A 22,941-nucleotide genomic window follows, 5' to 3' on the forward strand; every position below is an offset into this window, starting at 1 on the left:
ATTGAGGACCTTGCCTACGTGCTGGAATGCAGCCAGCCAACACCCCAGACCCATTAGCTGATTGGCCTAATACATTCTCAAATGAAATGGACTATAGTTATCTAGAAACAACACTGAATGTACTCTGATTGGTCAGTTAAGGAATATATAAAGTGTGGATATACTGCTGGACGACTGAGTACCAAGGTATTCACACGATTGCTGTAAGCCTGATACTCCAGGAACAAAATAATTTGTTTCTCCCCCTCTCTTGTTGTCTTTGTCTCTGTCTTTCTTTAAATAAAAGTCTCAAGTTACTAACTGTTGCTGTGCTTCTTTAGAATCCACAATAGCTAAATCGCCAATTGGCAAAACCAAAACTATCTATCCCCAACCATTCTTGTTTAAAGCCCCGTTGTTCAACTACCTCACTACTATTTCCATAGATACAACAAACCTCCTCATTCGAACGTTATTATTTCATATAAATGCCTCCCACTCAATCATTGTGTTTAAACCCTTCGGCGCTAGTGTTTGCCAACAATAAATGAATCTTTGCTCAGTTTGCCGAAGGGTTTAAACACAATGATTGAGTGGGAGGCATTTATATGAAATAACGTTCGAATGAGGAGGTTTGTTGTATCTATGGAAATAGTAGTGAGGTAGTTGAACAACGGGGCTTTAAACAAGAATGAGTGGGGATAGATAGTGTGTTTTTTTGGTTTTGCTGATTGGCGATTTAACTATGACAACAATTCGGGTAGGACGTGATTAGATGCTGAAGAATAGATAGCATGTGATTGGATGTTTTTGAAGTAAGGGAAGTGGTATAAGAATGGAGGATTTTGTGCAGATAGCCTCGCTATCAACTGATTCCGTGAGACCGGTAGATGCCGCGATGATGGCGGTACGGGTGAGTGTTTTTGTCGATATGTTGGGCAAATTTGTTAGAGATAAGAGTAGAGGAAGTTTTTTCCAGTTTACTGTTCACATGAGGGGATTTGTGCTTTTTTGTAGTACATGTAGAAAAATAGGAGTGGTGACGGACAACTGGGATTGTTTTGAAATAAAGTACGTGTTAAAACGCTTACCCCAAGTTGACCAGGACGGCTGATGAAGAAAACGTCAGCTGCGAGCTTTAAGCCCTGATCCCTCTTGAGTACTAGAAAGTCCCTTTTTTCAGGATTGAGGTACGTGAATGGTTGTTTATGTTCTGTACGGGATAGGTTTGGAGGATAAAAGTCATTGGAAGCTTCCTGTCTGACCCGTGTGATACAATGTTTTCACAGGTAATCTTTGAGAAGGATGTTTAAGAGACGTTTATGCCTCTGGCATATATAAAGAATTTTTGGTGAGACTCTCCTATCAACAAGTTGCGAGGGTTGAAGAGTGATCGAGTCAGTAAGTAGCATAGATGTAGGTGTACATATGGACGATTCCTGACTGAGCAAGGTTTTTAAACAGATTGTGGTTAAAGATTATTATATTGGAGAAGATTAGAGATGGAGGTTAGATGGTTTTCTCATTGATGTTTTTGTAGGTGAACACAAGGGTTCGGGATCTAAAGAAAAGACTGCATCAAAATAGTGAACAGAGAGCCGCGAGGCTATACTGAACCACGTGATTTTTCTGACCCACTCCTTTTTGTTCAGGTAGGAGTGAGTTTAGGTAAATCTATCATGATATATATTACTTTTTTCAATAGGATTTAATTATTTATATAAATAACATTTTAGAGCTTATATATGAAATGGGCAATATTAAGATTTTTATATTTTATATATATGTGTCATATATAAGATATCTTCATGTGATATAAGGAAGGAGAGAGATAGTAAGATTAAGAATAAATTGCTTTTGAGTTGATATTGGTAAAGATAAATGATATATCATAGCGTTTTTTGTGTTTTTAGTAATTTTAATTTTATTCACCAATAGAATCGAGAGGTGGGAGTGATTTATTCATTGGAGATTGGTCCTTTTCAGTCAATTCCCCTGAAGAAGCCAGGAAGGCGAAACAAGGGCCTTGTTGGGAAGGAAAAAAATATAATCAGGGAACCCTACAGAGGAGAAATCTTTAAACGCATCTTGGATACCTACATGTTATAGTGCAGACTATAAACAGTGATTTAAACACTAAGTAATAGCATTGTTGAAAGGTTACAATAGCACTACCATGTGGATATATGTATAAATAATTTAATAGTGTGGTGTTTTCTGTTAGTAATGACCAACAGTGATTAACACCAGATGATCAAATGGAAAATGTACTATATTTCAGGGAGAGACTGAGTCCAGCAGTAGAATAGTTTGATGGCTATAAACAGTTGGGTTGAGGGTTTATAAGTTTTTGATAGGTGTTGAGGTATTCTATTGAAGAGATAATCATTATATTTTCAAAAGGGAATATTTAATATGGATGGTTTTATAAAAAATTGAAATTGGAAAGAAATTGTTTTAATATATTTGTAATAAATAAATTGATTTTATATAATTGAAAAATTTGATGTAAGGTGCTTTGTTTGAAAACTAAAGTGCTTTTTTCCTTTTCTCCAATAATTTGTTTTTGGGGGTAATATATATATATATATACACACATGTACACACACATAATATATATATACATACACACACACACACACACACACACACACACAAGAGGGATGTAGAAAAAGGAGGGGAAAAGGGGGAGGGGAGAAAGAAGGAAAGGGAAAGCTGAGGGGAGTAGAAAAACAGGGGGGAAAAGGGGCAAGAACAGGTATATAAGAACATAAGAAATTGCCATGCTGGCTCAGACCAAGGGTCCATCCAGCCCAGCATCCTGTTTCCAACAGAGGCCAAACCAGGCCACAAGAACCTGGCAATTACCCAAACACTAAGAAGATCCCATGCTACTGATGCAATTAATAGCAGTGGCTATTCCCTAAGTAAACTTGATTAATAGCAGTTAATGGACTTCTCCTCCAAGAACTTATCCAAACCTTTTTTGAACCCAGCTACACTAACTGCACTAACAACATCCTCTGGCAACAAATTCCAGAGCTTTATTGTGCGTTGAGTGAAAAAGAATTTTCTCCGATTAGTCTTAAATGTGCTACTTGCTAACTTCATGGAATGTCCCCTAATCCTTCTATTATTCGGTAAGAGTGAACCAAAGGAAAAAAGAATAGGGAAAAGAAAAGGGGAACAGGAAAAGAAAAAAAAAAAAAAAAAAGACATGGACCACATGAAACAGGGGAAAACAAATCATTAGATTAACAAGTAATTTAAAATATTTTTTAAACTAAGGAACATTCTATAAAATCACAAAAAACAAACAAAATAAACCTTATTTAAAAAATCCATGTAGTTCTCGAGCAGAAGTTCAGGACCTTTATGTTCAGAGGAAACAGAAACATATCTACCACAAGCATTCTTCACTCAGGGGCAGATTTTAAAAGGCCCGCGCGCGTAAATCCTTCCAGATTTACGCGTGCAGGGCCCTCGCAGCCGGCGTGCCTATTTTGCATAGGCCGCCAGTGCCGTAAAGCCCCGGGATGCGCGTAAGTCCCGGGGCTTTCGAAAAGGGAGGGGGCGTGTCCGGGGGCGTTCCCGAAACGACGCGGCGTTTTGGGGGCGGGCCCCGGCGTTTCGGGGGTGGGCCCGGGGGCATGGCGCCGGCCCGAGGGCATGGTCGAGGCCTCCGGACCAGCCCCCAGGACCGGAGGACGGAGCGGGGCTGCCGGCGACGCGCGCAAAGTTACGCCTGCTTTCAGCAGGCGTAACTTTGCCGACAAAGGTAAGGGGGGGGTTTAGATAGGGCCGGGGGGGTGGGTTAGGTAGGGGAAGGGAGGGGAAGGTGGGGGGAGGGCGAAGAAAAGTTCCCTCCGAGGCCGCTCCGAAATCGGAGCGGCCTCGGAGGGAACATGCAGCTCGCGCTGGGCTCGGCGTGCGCAGGTTCCACAAATGTGAACCCCCTTGCACGCGCCGACCCCAGATTTTATAAGATACGCGCGTATCTTATAAAATCCAGCGTACTTTTGTTCGCGCTCGCGTATTTTTAAAAAATCTGCCCCTCAGGGAATATTTGATTTTCTACTCCCCTGTCCAGGGACCATTCATGAGGTTCCAGGACTTGACTTAATCTGTCTGCTAGGACATTCTTCTTTCCCATGAAATACAAGGCTCTCAGGACCACTCTCTAAGAAATGGACCAGTCCCACATCTGGACCATACCCACACAGGAGGTATGAACCTGTTCCTCCTTCCTTGCTCACATAGAACATCACCACCTGTCTGTCTGGATGAGGACACTTGTGTTGGCTAACCAATCTCTGAAAGCCTTCAGAGCACACCGTACAGCCTTCGGCTCTAGGAAGTTTATCTGATGAAATCTTTCCTGAACACATCCAGAGACCCTGCGTGTGAAGTTCCTCTAAGTGAATTCCCTAGTCCAGGTTTGATGCATCAGTGGTTAGGACAATATGCACTGGAGAAATTTGGAAGGATATTCTTTTGGCTATATTTGAGTGAATTGGCCACCAGGACAGAGACCCTGAGTCACTGGATGATGCAGATGTTGTCTCAGAGATTCTGAGTAACTTGAGTCCTCTGTAATCTTAAAGACCAGTGGGCTCATCTCATATGAAGACGTGCCAGGGGTCTGACATGTACTGTTGATGCTAAGAGGCCCAATACCCTCAACGCATCCAAAGCTGATAATTGCGGACTCACTCTTATCCCTTCCAATACAGACATTAATGTGATGATCCTCTCCTGAATTCCTATAAATTCTAATTGAGAGGAAGGGCTCAAATGGGACTTGGGGTATTTTATGACAAATCCTAGTAACTCCACCACCCGGAGGGGTTTCCTCATTGATTCTATGGGCCTCCTTGAGAAGGGCTCTTGCTCAGCCAAACCTCTAAGTAAGGAAATATTTGCACCCCCAATTTGAATAGATGTGCAGCGTGATATTTTGTGAATATTCATGGTGCTGATGCCAGGCCAAAAGGCAACATGTGATCTTGGTGACGATGTTTCCCCACCACAAATCCGAGATCTGGGAATATTTTTATGTAGGTATAAGCATCTTTTAGATCTAGAGAGCACAGCCAGTCACCTTTTTCTAGAAAAGGGATTAAAGTGTTGAAGAAAACTATCTTGAACTTTTTCTTCACCAGAAATGTGTTCAAAGCCCTCAGTCTAGGGAAGCACAGTCTCTCTACTTCTCTTTGGGATCAGAATAAAAATCCCACTCTCTTTCCCTTGAGAGTTTGACTGCACTGGCCTCCAAGAGAGAAGAGAACTCCTTTCCTAATTCATGATGCTGAGAAACTGCCCAAGAGCTTCTCGGTGGGCGATTTGGCAGGTCTCCCAATACATGCAGTCTGTTTCCATTCTTAACTATGCTGAGAACCCAAGTGTCGGAGGTTACTATGGACCAACGGTTTCAAGGCAGCAGCCAGAATGTCCCTTTTCCCAGCATTGTGCACAGATGGTGACTGAAGCTGATGCTTCTTGGCCTTCACTCAATGCATATCAGGACTCTTCAATGCCAGCACCAAAGAAACAAAACTCTGCGCTTTCTTTGGGTGGGAGGAGCCGGATGGCCCGGATGACGGTCTGATACCCCAGTTCTTATGCATGTTCAATGTCAAGGGGGATCAATGTTCTCCTGATGTTGATGCACCATTGTCATTGTGGTTCCCCTCCAGAAGGGAGCAAAGAAGGCGACCAGAAGAGACCAGTGGCCTTATTAAGCAGCAGTCTAAGAATGGAGGCTGAATCAAGACCAGTAGTCTACCATGCCAGGCACCTGGGCAGGGTCTTCACCTGACACTATGGCTGTTCCCCACACGTTGCGCCCCAGGGTGCAGGCCATGGCCAGGACTTGGTTATTCCAGAAAGTACATGAGGGCCTGTATGAGCCAAAGGCCCTGGGCCTAGACATGAACCAGGAATCACTAGTCGAGCAGAGTCTGGATTTGCAAAGGTGTGTAAGGTGAAGGCTCCTTCTATCCACCCTCAATCTGTCCAACAGGGAGCTTCCAGAGGCATGACAGCCCCCATCAAGATGACTAGATGATTATTACTGACATATTCTGCAAGCAGCTGGTCTTGTGGCTAAACCTAAAGGTCTGGGCTCTGAGCTCTAAGGGTCCCCAGTTCAAGACCTATCATTCCTGATAATAGTCAGCATTTAGCACAGCTCCTTGATTTGATGCTTCCAGCACTGCTGGGCTTTTTGTTGGGGGCATCTTCCTGCTCATGGAGCACTCAAGATATTGTGGTCCTGAAGGAGTTCGATTCCATGAACCCCTGCAGACTGCACAGCTGTGACGCCTCTCGTCTCATCATGCTGCAGTGAAACGCACAGCCATTTTGATTTACTAACATTTGCAACACAAACGGAACCTAATACGTAATGACGTACTTACGCACTAACGTTTAGTGAACGTGACTCCATTTTGGATTCATATTTTGTATTGTATTAATACGAACGCCGTCGCAAATGTCTAACCCGTCAATTAAATGACGAAACAATAGTCTGATCATAAGCTACACCTACTAGAGACCACGCTAGCTATTGCTTGTTCAGCAGTTTGTAAAATGTTTGTTCAGCAAAACCAGAACGCATGTGTGAAAGATAAGAACTGTAAAGTGTATAAAGGTTTGCTCCGAAGGGGGCGTGGCATGCAGTTGTACTAAGCCGTTGTCTTAGCTGCATCTTGCTGGCAATAAAAGTCTATCTTTACGGATCAGTTGTCTGGGCCTCCTTACTGACAAAAAAGAGACGGTTACATAAGAGACGGTTACAGTCCTCCCATGCAAAGCACACATCTATGGGGGGATCTGAGATAGACATAATGCATTCATAACAGAAGCTGCTAGCCTTTTTCTGGGAAATCAGCTGAAAAATTAGCAAGGCAAAACTAAATGGATCAGTTTTAACAAAACTAATCAATGCTGCTCGATGCACCCAGCAGCCAATAAAAAAAATAAAGAAAACTTGAAATCAAACAACAAAACCTACTTAGTGAGAATAAGAAAGGTGGCAACAAGAGAACCACAAGGAGGATTCAAGATTTTAAGCACCTTTGAAAAACTGCGACTGTGGGGCTCAGCAAAAAAACAAAGAAGGGGGTCCCTGTGTGGCACTGTTGATGTTAGAAGATTGTGTAATTTTTTGCACACCAGGTTCTCAGGCCGATACAGAATGGTGCGCTCAGCCGAGCGCACTTTTTAACACACAAATGGCTACGCGTTTCCCATCGGCGTCTATTATCCCTTATACTGTAAGGGGTAATAGCATGTGGAAAAACGCACAGCCAACCCCCCTGAAACTAATAGCGCTCATCACATGCAATGCATGTTGATGAGTCTATTAGTTAGTCTCCTGGAATCCAGAAAGTAAAATGTGCGGACAAGTACATTTTACTCTCAGAAATTAACTCCTGTCCAAGGGCAGGCATTAGGTTCTAAGCAACCCTGAAAAGTGTACAGCAAAGCAGAAAATACTGCTTTTCTGTACACCCTCCGACTTAATATCCTAGCGATATTAAGTCGGAGGAACCAAAAATTTAAAAAAAAAAAAAAATATGCCCGCCGGTTGGGGGGTTAGAAAACGAATGCTCAATTTTTCCAGCATCCGTTTTCCAAACCCGTCGCTGTCAGCGCGTTTGAAAACAGACGCCAGTAAAACTGAGCGTCAGTTGTCGGACCCGCTGACAGCCATCCCTAACGCTAATAAGGAGGTGCTAGGGATGCGCTTTTGTCCTTAGCGCCTCCTTTTTAGCACGTGGCCTCATTTAAATAGAGAATTACGCGCCCAGGAGAGGTGCCTGAGCGTGCGTCAGGAGAGCGGGTGCTCAACACAGAGCCCCAACTCTCCCGCACTTTTTATTGCATTGGCCTGTCTGTCGGATGACATAACAGCCTGGTGAGGACTTACATCCTGCTATCTTTGAGAATGTGGTACACCTTGAAAAAATAAAAGCTTAGTAACTCACTTTAGCTCCTTCCCATACTAGAGCAGTCACTTAGGACAGTGGTCAAAAAACATGAGTCAGGATAACATCTAGCATGCAGGTTGATTGTCTGAATAATCCTTAAAAAATGTGTTTTATCTCCCTGTGCCCTAGGTTACCCAAATGCAAATAAAAATAATTAACAGCTTTCCTTCTAAGTAGTTTCTAAAAGGTTCTAGCAACCCCTGCGTCCTTCTAAAAGTTTTAAATTGGGATTATTATATGGACAAAATGCGGCGTAAGTCTCCCGATTGTTATTAAACGATCGCCCTTTAATTAAAACCCCCTCCCCACTCTTTTTTTTTTTTATTATTATTATTATTATTTTAAAGCCTAACCGCCGAGTACTCACAGAATACCATAGACAAAGTCTGTCTTGAGAGTCGAGAGAGATGCTACTGCAGGTGCTACTGTCGGCTCGGGCGCAGAGATCCATCCTCAGAAAGAACATCTGAGAGAAGCAAGGGACGGAGGAAGAAGGAGGCAACGAAAATTGTATAATAAAATACTATGAAATATAGTCTATAGATCGATGTGCATAATAATCAGAAGGTAAAGGTAGGGAAGCCGCAGTTGCTGCAATGCGAACAGCTGCCCTCGGCACAGGCACTACTGAAACGTTGCCCCAGGAAAGCACGAGCACACCCCACCGCCGCTGTTCAGCTGCTTGAGCAGCCGACGAAATGCCGCAGCCAAGGAGCTCGGCCTCGACTCGCGCACTCCGCCCACTTCTCGCGGCACGGAGCGCCAGAGTTTCGCTTTACCTTAAATGCATCGGGGCTGCCAGAAATCACGTGCTGGGAGATTCCGGAGGCTCCCGCTCCCTCCCCAGCAATTCCTTTTTGTGACGTAGACAATGGGGGTTTCGCTTAAGCAGCGGGTTTTACCTTTGCAGCTCGCTGCTTTTCTCTCTTTTCCATACTATTGGCGAAGGCGGGAGTGTTGTAAATAGATAGTATAACAGTGGCCAAGCCAGGTCACAAGTATTGGCTCTTCCTTGGAGTTTAGCCCGTTTGAGATTTGAAATACTGGGGAAGGGGCAGTGTTTGTGCTAGCATGTTTGCTGCCTTGTGCGAACAATTACTGTGCTCCCCCTCATTTTTTTTTAAACACAATACCCCACCTCAATTAAACATACAGAATACAGAGTCACCCTCACCAAATTCAGAATCAAGAGACTATAAACTATAAACAGAAACTGAACCGGAAACCGCAACAAGCCAGACTCTTGTGTGCAATGCAGCAATAGAGAAACAGAATCACCAGTCCTCTAATAATAAAATCAAGGAATATAAATCAGTCATATTAGTAAAACTATACTTATAAAAAGAATATTTGCAATAATCTAAGGCATACAATAACATCCAATAATTAGCAGTTCATACAAAATTTTAAACATTTCCCAAACAATAAATTATTTCAAAATGGCAGACACAGACATCCAATAAGTAAAACTAATAAGGATGGAAAATTCACTGCTCTCCACACCTGAAAACATTTTATTTCCAGTCATCCTGAGTAAAGCATGGATTAGTGAGGCAGCACACATTTTCTTCACCCCCCCCCCCCCCCCTAGGCAGGTTCCCATTCACACCCCCACACACACAGACAGGTTCCCATGTATATACACACACACACCCCAGACAGTTCCCATACACACACACACACAGACAGGTTCCCATTCATTCACACTCACCTCAGACAGGTTCCCATTCACACACACATACACCCCAGACAGGTTCCTACCCACACATGCACACACATCCCAGTCAGGGTCCCATGCACACAGAAATACACCCCCACACCCCAGTAAGGCTCTCATTCATTCACGCACACCCATACCAGCAGGAGCCATTCTACTGTTGCTGCTCATGTGCTGGCCTGTGTGCTAATAAAACCACACGAGCCTAGCACTTCCTTTATGCTGATCTCGTGCATTGTGAGATCAGCATACCTGCTAGCTGCATGTGTTTTGAACAGCATACGCTAGCACTAAAAAGGAGTGGGAGAACAAGCTCCTTCTTTCTTTGGCCGCTGGTGGGATGGGGGTCCACCAGCAGCCTTGGAGGGCCTCATCCTCTTCTGGGCTGCCGGTGAGATGGGGTCTACCAGCGGCCTCATGGGCCTTTTCCTCGTCCAGGCTGCTAATGGGATAGAGTCCACCGGTGGCCTCGTGGGTCTCCTTCCAGGCTGCCGATGGGATAGGGTCCACTGGCAGCCTCACAAACCTCTTTCTCTTATGGGCCGCCGGTACGATAGAGTCTACCAGCGGCCTCACACACCTCTACTTCTGGGTCGCCGGTGGAATGTGATCTACCAGTGGCTTCATGGGCTTTTTCTACTCGGCCGCCAGTGGGATAGGTCCACTGGTATCCTTGCGGGCTGCTTCTTCTGCCGCCCCTCCGCCTGTGCCGCCCTGTGCACATTTCCAAAAATAGCATATGCCAATCACAAAAAATTCAAAATATTTTTTTTTACCTGTGTTGTCTGATCATATTTTTCTAATTGGTTAGTCCCAGCCTTCCCCCCACCCCCCCCCCCCCCAAGTTATTTTTCTCAATTCCTTTTACAGGGTCTCTTTTGTTTTCTATTTTTTCTCTCTCCACCTGTCTTCTTCCCTTTTTCCCCTCAAACACATATTCAGACTCTCACTCTCGCATGCTTTCTCACACACATACACACACAGGTTCTCACTCTCACATGTTGTCACATACACACACAGACTCTCTCACACACACTCTACAGGGCCTCAGCCTCTCTCTCGCCTATGGGCCTCCTCCTCATGGGTTGCTGTTGGATGAGCTCCACAGCGGCCCTGATCTTTCTGGGCTGCCACGAGATGGGATCCGTGGTGGTCCTGCTACTGGGACTCTTCTTCTGGGGCCCTGATTTTCTTGAGTCACCACGAGATGGAATCCATGGTGGCACTGCCTCAGGTACACAGACACTGTTCCTCTTCTGCACGCAGGACAACGCTCCTCCTCCTACCTGCCTGCAAGCCTCCAACAACTTTTTCTTCTGTGTCTGTGTAGGCAGAAAGGAGGAGGAGCACCTGGAGTTTTGGGTGGTTAGCCCAGAGACTTGATAATTCCTTCAGAATTCTGGAGTCTCTAGGTAGGCCAAATCTGGAGAGTTTCCAGATATGCCGCCAGTCTCTTCTTTGTTTCGGGCTGTGGTGGAATGAGCTCCACCATGGCCCTGCCAATCTTCCTGCGCTGGGGAGTAAAAGCTGTGCGTGGCTGTGCACTCGCACAGCTTAGAGGGAACATTGCTGTTCACTAGGGATGTGAATCTTTTTTTGATGATTTAAAATATTGTCTGATATATTTTAAATCGTCAAAAATCGTTAGAGCCGCGATACAATAGGAATTCCCCCGATTTATCGTCAAAAAATCGTAAATCGGGGGAAGGGGGAGGGGAAGGGGGAGGGCGGGAAAACCGGCACACTAAAACAACCCTAAAACCCACCCCGACCCTTTAAAATAAATCCCCCACCCTCCCGAACCCCCCCAAAATGCCTTAAATTACCTGGGGTCCAGAGGAAGGGTCCCGGTGTGATCTTTTACTCTTGGACCTCCGTGCGTTGTAGAAATGGCGCCGGCGCTACCTTTGACCTGTCATATGACAGGTCAAAGGTAGCGCCGGCGCCATTTTGGTTTTTTTGTCCCCCGACGTCAGGAGCGTAGGAGATCGCTCCCGGACCCCCGCTGGACCCCCAGGGACTTTTGGCCAGCTTGAGGGGGCCTCCTGACCCCCACAAGACTTGCCAAAAGTCCAGCGGGGTCCGGAACGACCTCCTGCAGTCGAATCGTGTTGCCGTACGGCTGGCGCCATTTTGCGCAAAAAAACAATTCACGGTAGGAGATCGTTCAGGAGGCCCCCCCCCCAAGCTGGCCAAAAGTCCCTGGGGATCCAGCGGGGGTCCGGGAGGGATCTCCTACGCTCCTGACGTCGGGGGACAAAAAAACAAAATGGCGCCGGCGCTACCTTTGACCTGTCATATGACAGGTCAAAGGTAGCGCCGGCGCCATTTCTACAACGCACGGAGGTCCGAGAGTAAAAGATCACACCGGGACCCTTCCTCTGGACCCCAGGTAATTTAAGGCATTTTGGGGGGGTTCGGGAGGGTGGGGGATTTATTTTAAAGGGTCGGGGTGGGTTTTAGGGTTGTTTTAGTGTGCCGGTTTTCCCACCCTCCCCCCCCACTGGACCCCAGGTAATTTAAGGCATTTTGGGGGGGTTCGGGAGGGTGGGGGATTTATTTTAAAGGGTCGGGGTGGGTTTTAGGGATGTTTTAGTGTGCCGGTTTTCGATTTACACGATTTACACGATATTTAAAAAACCCAAACTGCGACGATCCGATTCCCTCCCCCTCCCAGCTGAAATCGATCGTTAAGATGATCGATCACACGATTCACATCTCTACTGTTCACACTCCTGAGAACCCTATCACCTGCTTCCCACCCTTCCCTTGCACTTGCCCCCTGGGGAAGTGAGGGATGGATGAATAGCATGTGACACACTTTCTCTGGGCTGGTGCAACAATATTGAGTACCCTAGGTGAACCTCATAGCTTTGTGATCACCCCCCCAACTCTCCATATATACACACACACAGGGGCGGATTGGCCTATTGGGGGATCGGGCATCCCCCGGTGGGCCGGTCGCTCTAGTCACGTGGTCTGCCGAGCGCGGCTGTGACAGAGCCGCGCTCGGCAGACCACGTGATATCTCCTGGGCGGCGAATCCCCGGGCCGGTCTTCATCGGGAATCTGCAACTGCACACACACACACACACACAATTAAAAATTATGCATTTATAATAACATATTTTACATGAAAAAGGGAAAAATACATTCTTCTGGAGGTAAAAACATGTATATGATATTTATATGCACTGTTGTAGTGCCAAGCAGAAAATCCTGCAAAAAAGCCACTTTGAACCCATATGGTATTAGATCTATTGAAAAGTGTGTTAGTGTGAGCTTGGCCCTCAGAAAGCCATGAGTAAACTGAATTACAAAATTTCAATATAGTAAACCTCCCATACCAAACCAGAATAAACACCAGCAGCCCTATGAAAAGCAACACTGCAATTACTCCAAGCTCTAAACTGCTGTTAGGAAAATAGAACAAGCCAGGTTTCTATAAATCCCTTCACAGAAACTACATGGCAGCAGCATACTTCATTTCAGTCACTCATGCAACACATAGAAAGACCTTCACCAAATATAGAATAAAGAGACCATAAAATACAAACAGAAACATGCAGACAAAAACTGAACTGGAAATTGCAACAAGCCAATTAAACAATGGAAAAACAAAATCATCATCATCACTCTTCATAACACATTTAATACAAGCAAGAAATATAAAACATCAAATCATAATAGTAAAACAAACTGGACCCTAACAGTACCGCCCCTCCCCCCAATCTTGTGGGCCTGGGTTTTGTGGGGAATCAGTGGTGAAATTCCCAGATTAACTGAGGAGCCTGTAAGTTGGAGGCTGGTTCCCAGGATTCTCCTCTGGTCCATAGCCCTTCCAGGCTATGAGGTACTGAAGTGTGTTCCTTACGCTTCTAGAATCCAAGATTTTTGCTACCTTATATTGAGTGTCCTCCTCCACTGTGATCTCCACGGATTGTGGTGGAGATCTTGATGGCCAGGATAAGACAGCTGGCTTCAAGAGGGAGATGTGGAATACATCATGGATATGAGGCTTGGGTGATAATCTCAGCTTGTAGGCCACACTCCCCACTTGGCGTATCTCCAGAAAAGGCCCAACGAAGCATGGAGCAAATCTGAGCGATTGCATGCGGAACCTTAGATTCCGGGTACTCAGCCAGACTAGGTTCCAGAGTTGTAGCTGGGGTGCAGGTCATTGTTTTTTGTCTACTTGAATCTTGGCACGGCTACAATCTTGCTCCAACAGTTGATGAACTGACTGCCACAGGTCGAGTAGTTTCTGACCTTTCAGGTTGGAGGTGGGTCAGGTCCAAAGAGTGGTTAAGGGCATGGGTATTTGGGGATGCCTGCCATAGACTAGGGAAAGGGAGAGGATCCGGTGGCTTTATTAACATGATTTTTAAGATAGGCCACTGACCAGAGGAGAAGGGAGGCCCAGTTGTCCTGGCAGGAATGGAGGAATCCTTTTAAAGACTGATTAGTCCACTTAGTCTGTCCATTGGTCTGGGTGTGGTAGGCTGTTGAGAAATCTAGCATGATTCCAAATATTTTGCATAAAGACTGTCAGTACCGTACGGTACTAGCGGTCAGAAATAATGTGATGGGGAAGGCTGTGTAGACGAAAGATGTGTCGAATAAATAATTCAGCCAGCTCAGGATCGGAAGGTAATCCAGGCAAGGGCACAAAATAAGCCACTTTAGAAAAACAGTCTACTACTACCCAGATGGTACTATTGCAGGGGGAAGATGGAAGGTCGGTGATAAAATTCATTGCCAAATGCGTCCAGATTTCCCTAGGCACGGGTAGAGGATGGAGCAAGCCCAGAGGCCAGGCTCAGGAACTCTGGTTTGCAGCACAGACTGGGCAAGATTCTATGTATCTCTTTACATTTTTTCATATGTGGAGCCACCAGTAATAAAAGGCAGTCAATTCCAGCTTTCTACTGATCCCCTGGTGTCCTGCCAGCCGTGAGTTGTGGGCCCATTTTAATACACGTTCCCGGAGTCAAGGGTTTATGGTTTTCTCTCGGGTTACCATTATGGCTGTGGTCAGTATGAGTTTGGCTGGGTCGATGATATGGCTGGGTGGGTCTGGCAGACTCTCAGAGTCAAAGGAGCGTGATAGTGCATCAGCACATTGATTCTTTTTGGCTAGTTGGTACCGCAGCTCAAAGTCGAAATGGTTAAAAAACAGTAACCATCGAGCCTGTCTGGGATTCAGGCACTGAATTCTTGATAAGTATTTTAGATATATGGTCAGTAAATATCTTGACTTGGTGTCAGGCCACCTCCAGCAGATGGCACCACTCCTCAAGGGCTAGCTTGATGGCTAATAGTTCTCGATCTCCAATGGTATAATTCCTTTCCGCAGGGGAGAACTTCTTCGAGAAATATGCACATTACCAATACTCAGTATTGGTTACACTGCAAGAGAACAGCCCCTACTTCAATGGTGGAGGCATCTACCTCAATTGCAAACAGCTTGGTAGGATCTGGGTGGTGTAGACAGGGGTCCCAAGTAAATTCTTTTTTAAAACGTTGGAAGGCCAGTAGAGTTTCTTCATTCCAGACCTGGGTGTTCACCCCTTTCCTCATCAGAGCAGTGAGAAAAGTGGCCAAGGAAGAATAGCCAAGAACAAATAGCCGTTAGTAGTTCACGAAACCTAAAAACCTCTGCAGGGCCTTGAGGCACAAATCAAGGTGGGGCCGGCAGCGGAAGGCAGAATCCAAGTGCTACGCGTGCCACTTGTGGAGCCCCGCGACCGGCAACGGCAGCGGCAAGGAGCCACTGCCGTTGCAGGCCTCTTCATCCTGGGGCTCCTCCTGTCCTCCCTGCTTCCTCCACGGCCGGGATGCCGCTGACTTCCTCCCTCCCAGGACGTCCTACTAAGCGCACGCGCCTCCTGCCAATCCTTAAAGGGCTCGCAGTGGGAAAGTGCTGCCGGCTCAGTCTGATGACATCACTCCTTCAGCCTTATTTAAGGCTGCATCCAGCTCCCAAGGGGTGACTTGACAACAGGTCTCCTCACTTCCTGCGATTGCTGTGGGTTCCTGAGTTCCTTCCTCGTTCCTGCCCTCTTCACCTTTTCTGCTTGATCTTGGCTTTGACTTCAGACCGGACACTGACTGTGAGCCACACCACCTGCCACGACCTTTGCCTGAAGACTGACTATCAGCTATCCCACCTGCCATGACCTTTGCCTGGACACTGACTATGAGCTACTCCGCCTGCCATGACCTTTGCCTGGACACTGACTACGAGCTACGCCGCCTGCCATTACCTTGCCTGGACATAGACTACGGACAGCACAACCCTTGGACTTCTATCTGTGAAGAGGCCCCACATAAGTCCAGCAGGCCCCGGTACCCAAGGGCTCAACCTGAGAGGAACGTGGGCTGGGAGTGGTGAAGTCCCAGCAGGGCCTCTGCTATTCTCTGGCATCACCTGCCGACGAAGGGGACCTGTGGGGCTCCTTCCTACAGGTGGCAACAACTCCTCCTTGGCCCAATAATCTACATCCCGAACAGATTGCCAAGTTCATGGACCTGGTGGAGGCATCTGACTTACAGTCTATTCCAGGCCTGGCCCAGAAGATTTTGGAACAGCAAAAAGTCTTGGAAATGTTAGCGACCTCCTTGGAACGTCTTAGTGTCTGCCTTGATACCACTGCCCCAGCGGGCGCTCTCCAATCCCTCCTTCTCTAGGTTATGCACTCTCCGCACCCACTATGCACCCGTCATACTACTCCCGGCTCCACCTCGCTATTCCAGGGACCCTCAACTCTGTCGGGGGTTTTTTGAACCAATGCAACATGCATTTCTGCCTCCAGTCTGCACTTTTCCCTGATGATGTTACTATGACCACCTACATCCTCTTGCTCTTGGATGGTAAGGCCTTAGCCTGGGCTTCTCCCTTGTAGGAGTGCTCGGAACCCATCTTACAGGACCTACAAAGTTTCTTGGATCTCTTCCGGATGGTCTTTGATGATCCTGGCCGTCAGACAGCCTCTGGTTTAGATCTTCTTCATATCCGCCAGGGCGCTCGTCCCCTCATGGAGTATGTCATAGAATTCCAGACCCTGGCCTCAGAACTCCACTGGGATGAGAACGACCTGCGTTCCATTTTCTTGGATAGTTTGGCTGCACGAATTAAGGATGAGCTGCTGCCCTGGGAGCTTCCGTCTTCTTTAGATGCTCTCATAAACCTCACTGGTAGGATTGACCGCCAACACCATGAGTTGCAGGCTTCCAAGAAATGCTCGATCGCCGTCCATCGCTCCCGGTGCTCCTCTTCACTGATGGAAGGACCCTCTTCGGCCAGAGCCACAGTGGAAGAACCCATGCGACTGGGTTGTGGCAGGCTAACCCCGGAAGAATATCTCCAGCTCCGGCAGGCCGGGCTCTGCCTTTACTGTGGTGAGGCAGGCCACTTAATATCCCACTGTCCGGTATGTCTGTTAAACTCTCGGGCCTAGGTCTCAACGGGGGATTGACCCTAGGCCTGACTACATCAGCTCCCACACTAACTCTTCCTGTGATACTCTCGGTGGACAACCAGGATTTCCATACTCTCGCCCTAGTGGTCTCCAGGGCAGGAGGCAACTTTATCATGAAGCCTCTAGTGGAGCACCTCCAAATTCCTACTCTCCTCTCTCCAATCCTGTTGGTGCTCTGCTCCATCCATGGCGATCGCCTTCCCGGGAGAGTTACACATACCACAGTTCCCGTGAAGTTGTGCACAGGCTCCCTCCATGTGGAATACTTGGCCTTTCATGTCATCAGCAAAGCCATTCATCCCGTGATCCTTGGTCTGCCCTGGCCCCAGAAACATTCCCCCCAATTTTATTGGGCTTCTCTACACCTGTCTCGGTGGGGGTCTGGATTGCCGCACATCCTGTTTGGAGAAGATCACCACCCAGCAATGTCTCTCGACTTCGCTCCTTCCCGCTGGCCTCCCACCACAATATGCCTTCTTCACCGATGTCTTCTCCAGGAAGGGAGCAGACACTCTGCCTCCTCAAGTATAATTATGCCATCAACCTCCTTCCTGGTGTCCGTCCTCCGAAGGGTAGAGTCTACCCTCTATCTCTGACCGAGACCCGGGCAATGTCTGAATACATACAGGAAAACCTGGCAAGGGCTTTATCCGGTGCTCTACCTCCTCTGTGGGGGCAGGATTCTTTTTTGTGGCCAATTATCGTGAGTTTAATGCCATCACCAGGAGAGACCGTTATCCCTTACCTCTCATTGCGGAACTATTTGACCGGTTACAGGGGGCGAGAGTCTTCTCCAGGTTGGATCTTCAGGTGCCGACAATTTGATCCGTAAACATGAAGGTGATGAATGGAAGATGGCCTTCAATACCAGAGACGGCCATTACGAATACCTTGTTATGCCATTTGGACTTTGCAATGCGCCCGCCGTCTTCCAAAATATGATGGACAAAATTTTCCAGGATCTACTTTATGAATGTGTGGTCATGTATCTCGATGATATCCTAGTATTCTCCAAGGATCTAAATACCCATTGCTGAAATGTTTCTTGAATTCTTTAGCGCCTTCAGGACAACCGCCAAGCTGGAAAAATGTTCTTTCGAAAAGGAAAGCTTGCCATTTTAGGATACATTGTCTCCAAGCAAGGTTTTCAAATGGATCCAGAAAAGCTCAAGTGTATTCAAGGTTGGTCCCCAACTGGCTTGCGGGCCCTACAAAGATTCCTTGGCTTTGCCAATTATTACCGTACCTTCATTAACAACTATTCTAAGGTGGCAGCTCCACTCATGGCTTTGATGCAGAAAGGGGCAAATCCTAAACTGTGGTCCCCAGAGGCGGTAGCAGCCTTCCAGGACTTAAAGGCAGCTTTTCACCAGGAACCTTGTCTCCAGCATCCTGATCCACAATGCCCTTTCATTGTGGAAGTTGATGCTTACTCTAAAGGATTAGGGGCCGTCTTGCGCCAGTAATCATCTTCAGGCACCTTACACCCATGCTCCTTTTCAAAGAAGTTTTCCCCCATGGAGTGGAACTACGTGATTGGCGATAAGGAGTTCTTGGCCATTAAACTCGCCTTGGAGGAGTGGCACCAGTGGTTAGAGGGAGCCCAGCACCGTATCACCATCTATACGGATCATAAAAATCTTGAATATCTCCACCAAGCCCAGTGCCTGAACCCGTGTCAAGCCTGGTGGGCCCTTTTTTTTACCCGCTTTGACTTCAAACTCCGATATAGACCCGCAGCCAAAAATGTCCGAGCAGGACGCTCTTTCCAGGTCTTTCATCTCTGAGGATGCCATTGAACCCCTCCGGCATATTATAGATCCTGCACAGGTTCTTCTCTCAACCACCATGATGGTCATTCAACGTAAATTCCGTAACAAAGTGTTGTACTGGACCCATGATTCCCGCATTGCAGGCACCCTGGATGAGCCCAGACCCTCGCATCTCTCTAGCAATTCTATTAGTGGCCCAATTTGTGAAGGGATGTCCGGACTTATGTGGACTCATGTCCCATCTGTACGCAGCAGAAACCTCTGGTGGGATGACCTTGGGGGCTGTTATAGCCATTGCAAGCCCCCAAGGAACCTAGGACTCATGTTTCCACAGACCTCGTCATGGATCTCCCGCTCTCAAATGGCAACACGGTCATCTGGGTGGTAGTTGACCATTTTTCTAAGATGTCTCACTTTATCACCTTGCCTGGTCTTCCTTTTACACCTCAGCTGGCACAGTTCCTCGTCCAACACGTATTTAATCTCCATGGACTCCCCAAGCATATTATATCTGATCGTGGTACTCAATTCACAGCCAAGTACTGGAGGGCTTTCTGTAAGAAGTTCAATATCACTCTTTACTTCAAGACCACCTACAGGCAGGCAGAAAGGACCAATCATACTCTGAAGCTTTTCCTCAGAGCCTATGTCAATGCTCGTTAGGACAACTGGGCAATGCTGCTTCCCTGGGCAGAGTTTTCTCATAACTGACATCCTTGCTTTGCCACCAGATCTTCGCCCTTCCAGATAGTTTACGCTAGGCGGTCACTTCCCCCTCTCCCACTCCCATTGATCATTCCCTCTCCTGCGGTTCAGTTGACGGCCCAAGAACTGCATCTACTCTGGGACCATATGCAGCAAATGCTTCAAGAAGCAGGGCATAAAGCCAAAAGATTCGCCGATGCTAACCATAGATCAGCCCTGCAATTTAAGCCTGGGGAAAGGGTCTGGCTCAGTACACGATACATTCGGTTCAAGTTCCTGTTTATGTGGCTGGCTCCAGGATATATCGATCCTTTCCCAATATTCCTCCAATTGGGTTCGGTGACCTACAGCCCTGTCTACCTGTTACGCTTTCCTCCTCCAGAGGGGAGGAGCTAGCAATCTGTTATCACTCACCCCACCAGGAGGGCGGAGTTAGCAATCTGTTCTGCTTCGCTACTGAGATAGCAATCTATCATGCCTCCGCTACGAAGTAGCAATCTGTTATATATAGGCTGCTGGCAAATCCCAAAGAAAGAGAAGGTAGCTATCTATATAATACTTCCGTAAGCGGTGTTAGTGGTCGGTAGTGGTTGGCTCCCACAGAATGATAGTAGTGTAAGGAATGACCACTTGGAGGAAATGGTGAATCCCTGGGCCAATGGCAGATGACAGCGCCCCCAGGAGGAGATCCTGAGAGGAATCACCGGCTAGGCTAGAATATGAAATGAACACAAATAGTTCTTTATTAGGCTGGAAGCTGGACCACCAGTGGTGGCAGTAGTGAGTCGATGTGTCCGGTAGGGCTGAAGTCCTTCTGATACTGGAATATAATCTCTGTGTCGCTGAACTGTAGAGAGAGACTAGAAGTAGTGAGTAGACAGGGTATACTGGATACAAGATGGTACACTCACAATAGTAGATGTCTGCAATGGTATCTATGCCACAGAGAGTCTTTAGTATATTCAGGAACAGGAGCCGTAGGCGAGCACTGGTTCCTATAACAGTCTGTAATAAGAATTCACAATAGCTGTATATGAAATGGCTTCTAGAGTAGAAGAGAGTCTGTAAAGGATTCTAGGAACACAGGCCCTCATGGAGCGAGTACCGGTTCCTATCTGCAATCTTGCCAATATAACTCTCAAGCTCCGTACCTGTGATAATGTCTTGGATGGAAGGGAGTCTTCAGAGCTATAGGAATGTAGGCCCTCGTGGAGTGAGTACCGATTCCTATCTACAATAGAACTCACCATGTTCACGTCTGCGATCGCTTCCAGGCAATGAGGAGTCTTCTGAGTATTCAGGGACGTAGGCCCTCGAGGAGCGAGTACTGGATCCCGTCTTGGCAATCTGAAATCAAGAAGAGAGAGCGGAGCCCCCGTTGAGCGGGTACTCCTGATAAGTTTGAAAAGGCCGAGCAGTGGAGAAGGATTCCCCTCGCTGACTTGGATCATTGTTGCAAGTATCGTGGACTGCCGAAGCAAGTCCTGTTGGAGTTCCTTGCTAACTCGTTAGAGGTTAGCAAACAAAGACCTTTTAAAGTGAAAATGGATGACGTCACTACGGGGGGACGCCCCCCCGAGGTTCGCACCCTTGCTGGTACAATGTCTGGAGCGCTCGCGCCCTTACGTCATCAGGAACATGGCGGATCCGTAGCGTCAAGCCAGCCCGGGGACACCGGGAACAAGAGGCAGGGAGAAGCCGCGGCTGCATCTGTCCATCAGAGCCGAAGGGAGTCGCTCCCAAGGTAGAGAGGGTGGAGCGAGGGGCGAGAAGAGGCACGAACGCAACACTACCTCCATCCTTAAGGATCCACAACTCCTTCCCGTCTCCCTCCTAAAACCCCTGCTCCTCTTCTGGCCCTCAAGAAAGATATCTGAGCGACAACAGCTCACCTTGGAGAGCAAAATCACCTATCAAGTGCGCAACATACTTGATGTGAGGAAACATGGTCGAAGATGGGAGTATCTTCTCGCCTGGGAAAGATTTGGCCTAGAAGAGAACTCCAACATACTAGATAAAGACCTGAAGACAATTCCATGCCTCTTACCCCAGGAAGCCAAGACCCCCCAGGAGGGGGGCTTGGAGAGGGGGTACTTTTATGTATGCCAGTCGCAGAGCCCCGTAACCGGCTCTGCTCACCCATGGCTGCCTTCCTGTGGCAGCAGCAGGCTAGGGCTCCTTGGCAGTGGTGAGGAGCCGCCGCCGTCACAAGCCTCGTCATCCCAGGGCTCCTCCTGTCCCTCTTGCTTTCTCCACGGCCAGGATACCGCTGACTTCCTCCCACCTGGGACATCCTCCTAGGCGTGCGTGCGCACCTCCTGCCAATCCTTAAAGGGCCCTGGTGGGAAAGTGCTGCCAGTCCAGCCCGATGACATCATTCCTTCAGCCTTATTTAAGGCTGCATCCAGCTCCAAGGGGTGATTTGGCAACAGGTCTCCTTGCTTCCTGCGACGAGTTCCTTCCTCATTCCTGCCCTCCTCGCCTTTTCTGCTTGACCTTGGCTTTGACTTTGGACCGGACACTGACTACGAGCCACGCTGCCTGCCACGACCTTTGCCTGGACATTGACTATGAACTACCTTGCCTGTCACAAACTTTGCCTGGACACTGACTATAAGTTACGCTGCCTGCCACTACCTTGCCTGGATATCGACTACGGACAGCGCAACCCCTGGACTTCCATCCATGCAGAGGCCCCAGGTAAGTCCAGCTGGCCCCAGTACCTAAGGGCTGAACCTGAGGGGAATGTTGGCTAGTAGTGAAGCCCCAGCGGGGCCTCTGCTATTCTCTGGCATTGCCTGTCGACAGAGGGGACCTGTGGGTCTCCTTCCCACAGGTGGTAACAACTCCTCCTCGGCCCAAGGGTCCACATCCCAAACACCAAGAGACAAACCAGGGTCTGGGCAGGCAGTAGGCAAACAGTAGTCAGGTCCAAAGCCAGGGTCAGGTCCAAGAAGCAGTTAGCAGAGTCCAGGGCCAAGCCAAGGTCAACCAAGAAGTCAATCCGAAGAAGCAGGGAGGGCCAGGAGAGGAACCAGGGGCAGGACACACAAGAAGACAAGCGACAGAGGAAGGCACTGACACCAGACAACGAAGGAGATAGAATACCAGAGCAGGGGCAGGAGGCACAAGGCACGAACAAGAATAAGCACCACACACTGAGAAGCAGGCTACTCAAGAGACCTGTTGGTTGCAAGAGACTTCCTTGTATACCCTGGATGATGTGACATCATCAGTCAGAGCCACAATAATCCCAGCTAAGGCAGTCCAAGTTTACAGAAAGTTCTGTCCCG

At 47.6% G+C, this 22,941-nt stretch overlaps 1 protein-coding gene and 1 long non-coding RNA gene across 3 annotated transcripts in view; one reads left to right on the plus strand and one right to left on the minus strand.

Moving 5' to 3' along the window:
• Positions 1–22,941, minus strand: part of BATF2 (basic leucine zipper ATF-like transcription factor 2) — a 67,594-nt gene that overhangs the window by 25,677 nt on the left and 18,976 nt on the right. The window contains exon 1 of one of the 2 annotated variants that reach the window (XM_029614107.1): positions 8,341–8,714. The exons of the other annotated variant lie outside the window; for it this stretch is intronic. Within the exon in view, the coding sequence (XP_029469967.1) occupies positions 8,341–8,439 (99 nt within the window). The 5' untranslated portion in view covers positions 8,440–8,714. Of the gene's footprint in view, positions 1–8,340; positions 8,715–22,941 lie in introns of those variants that run through there. 2 annotated transcript variants of the gene reach the window in all.
• LOC115097922 lies at positions 1,242–2,418 on the plus strand. The gene is made up of 3 exons (XR_003858363.1): positions 1,242–1,380; positions 1,520–1,631; positions 1,918–2,418. It is a non-coding gene; the product is annotated as an uncharacterized LOC115097922 (long non-coding RNA).

Source organism: Rhinatrema bivittatum, chromosome 8 (assembly GCF_901001135.1).
Source record: "Rhinatrema bivittatum chromosome 8, aRhiBiv1.1, whole genome shotgun sequence".
Lineage (NCBI taxonomy): Eukaryota > Metazoa > Chordata > Amphibia > Gymnophiona > Rhinatrematidae > Rhinatrema > Rhinatrema bivittatum.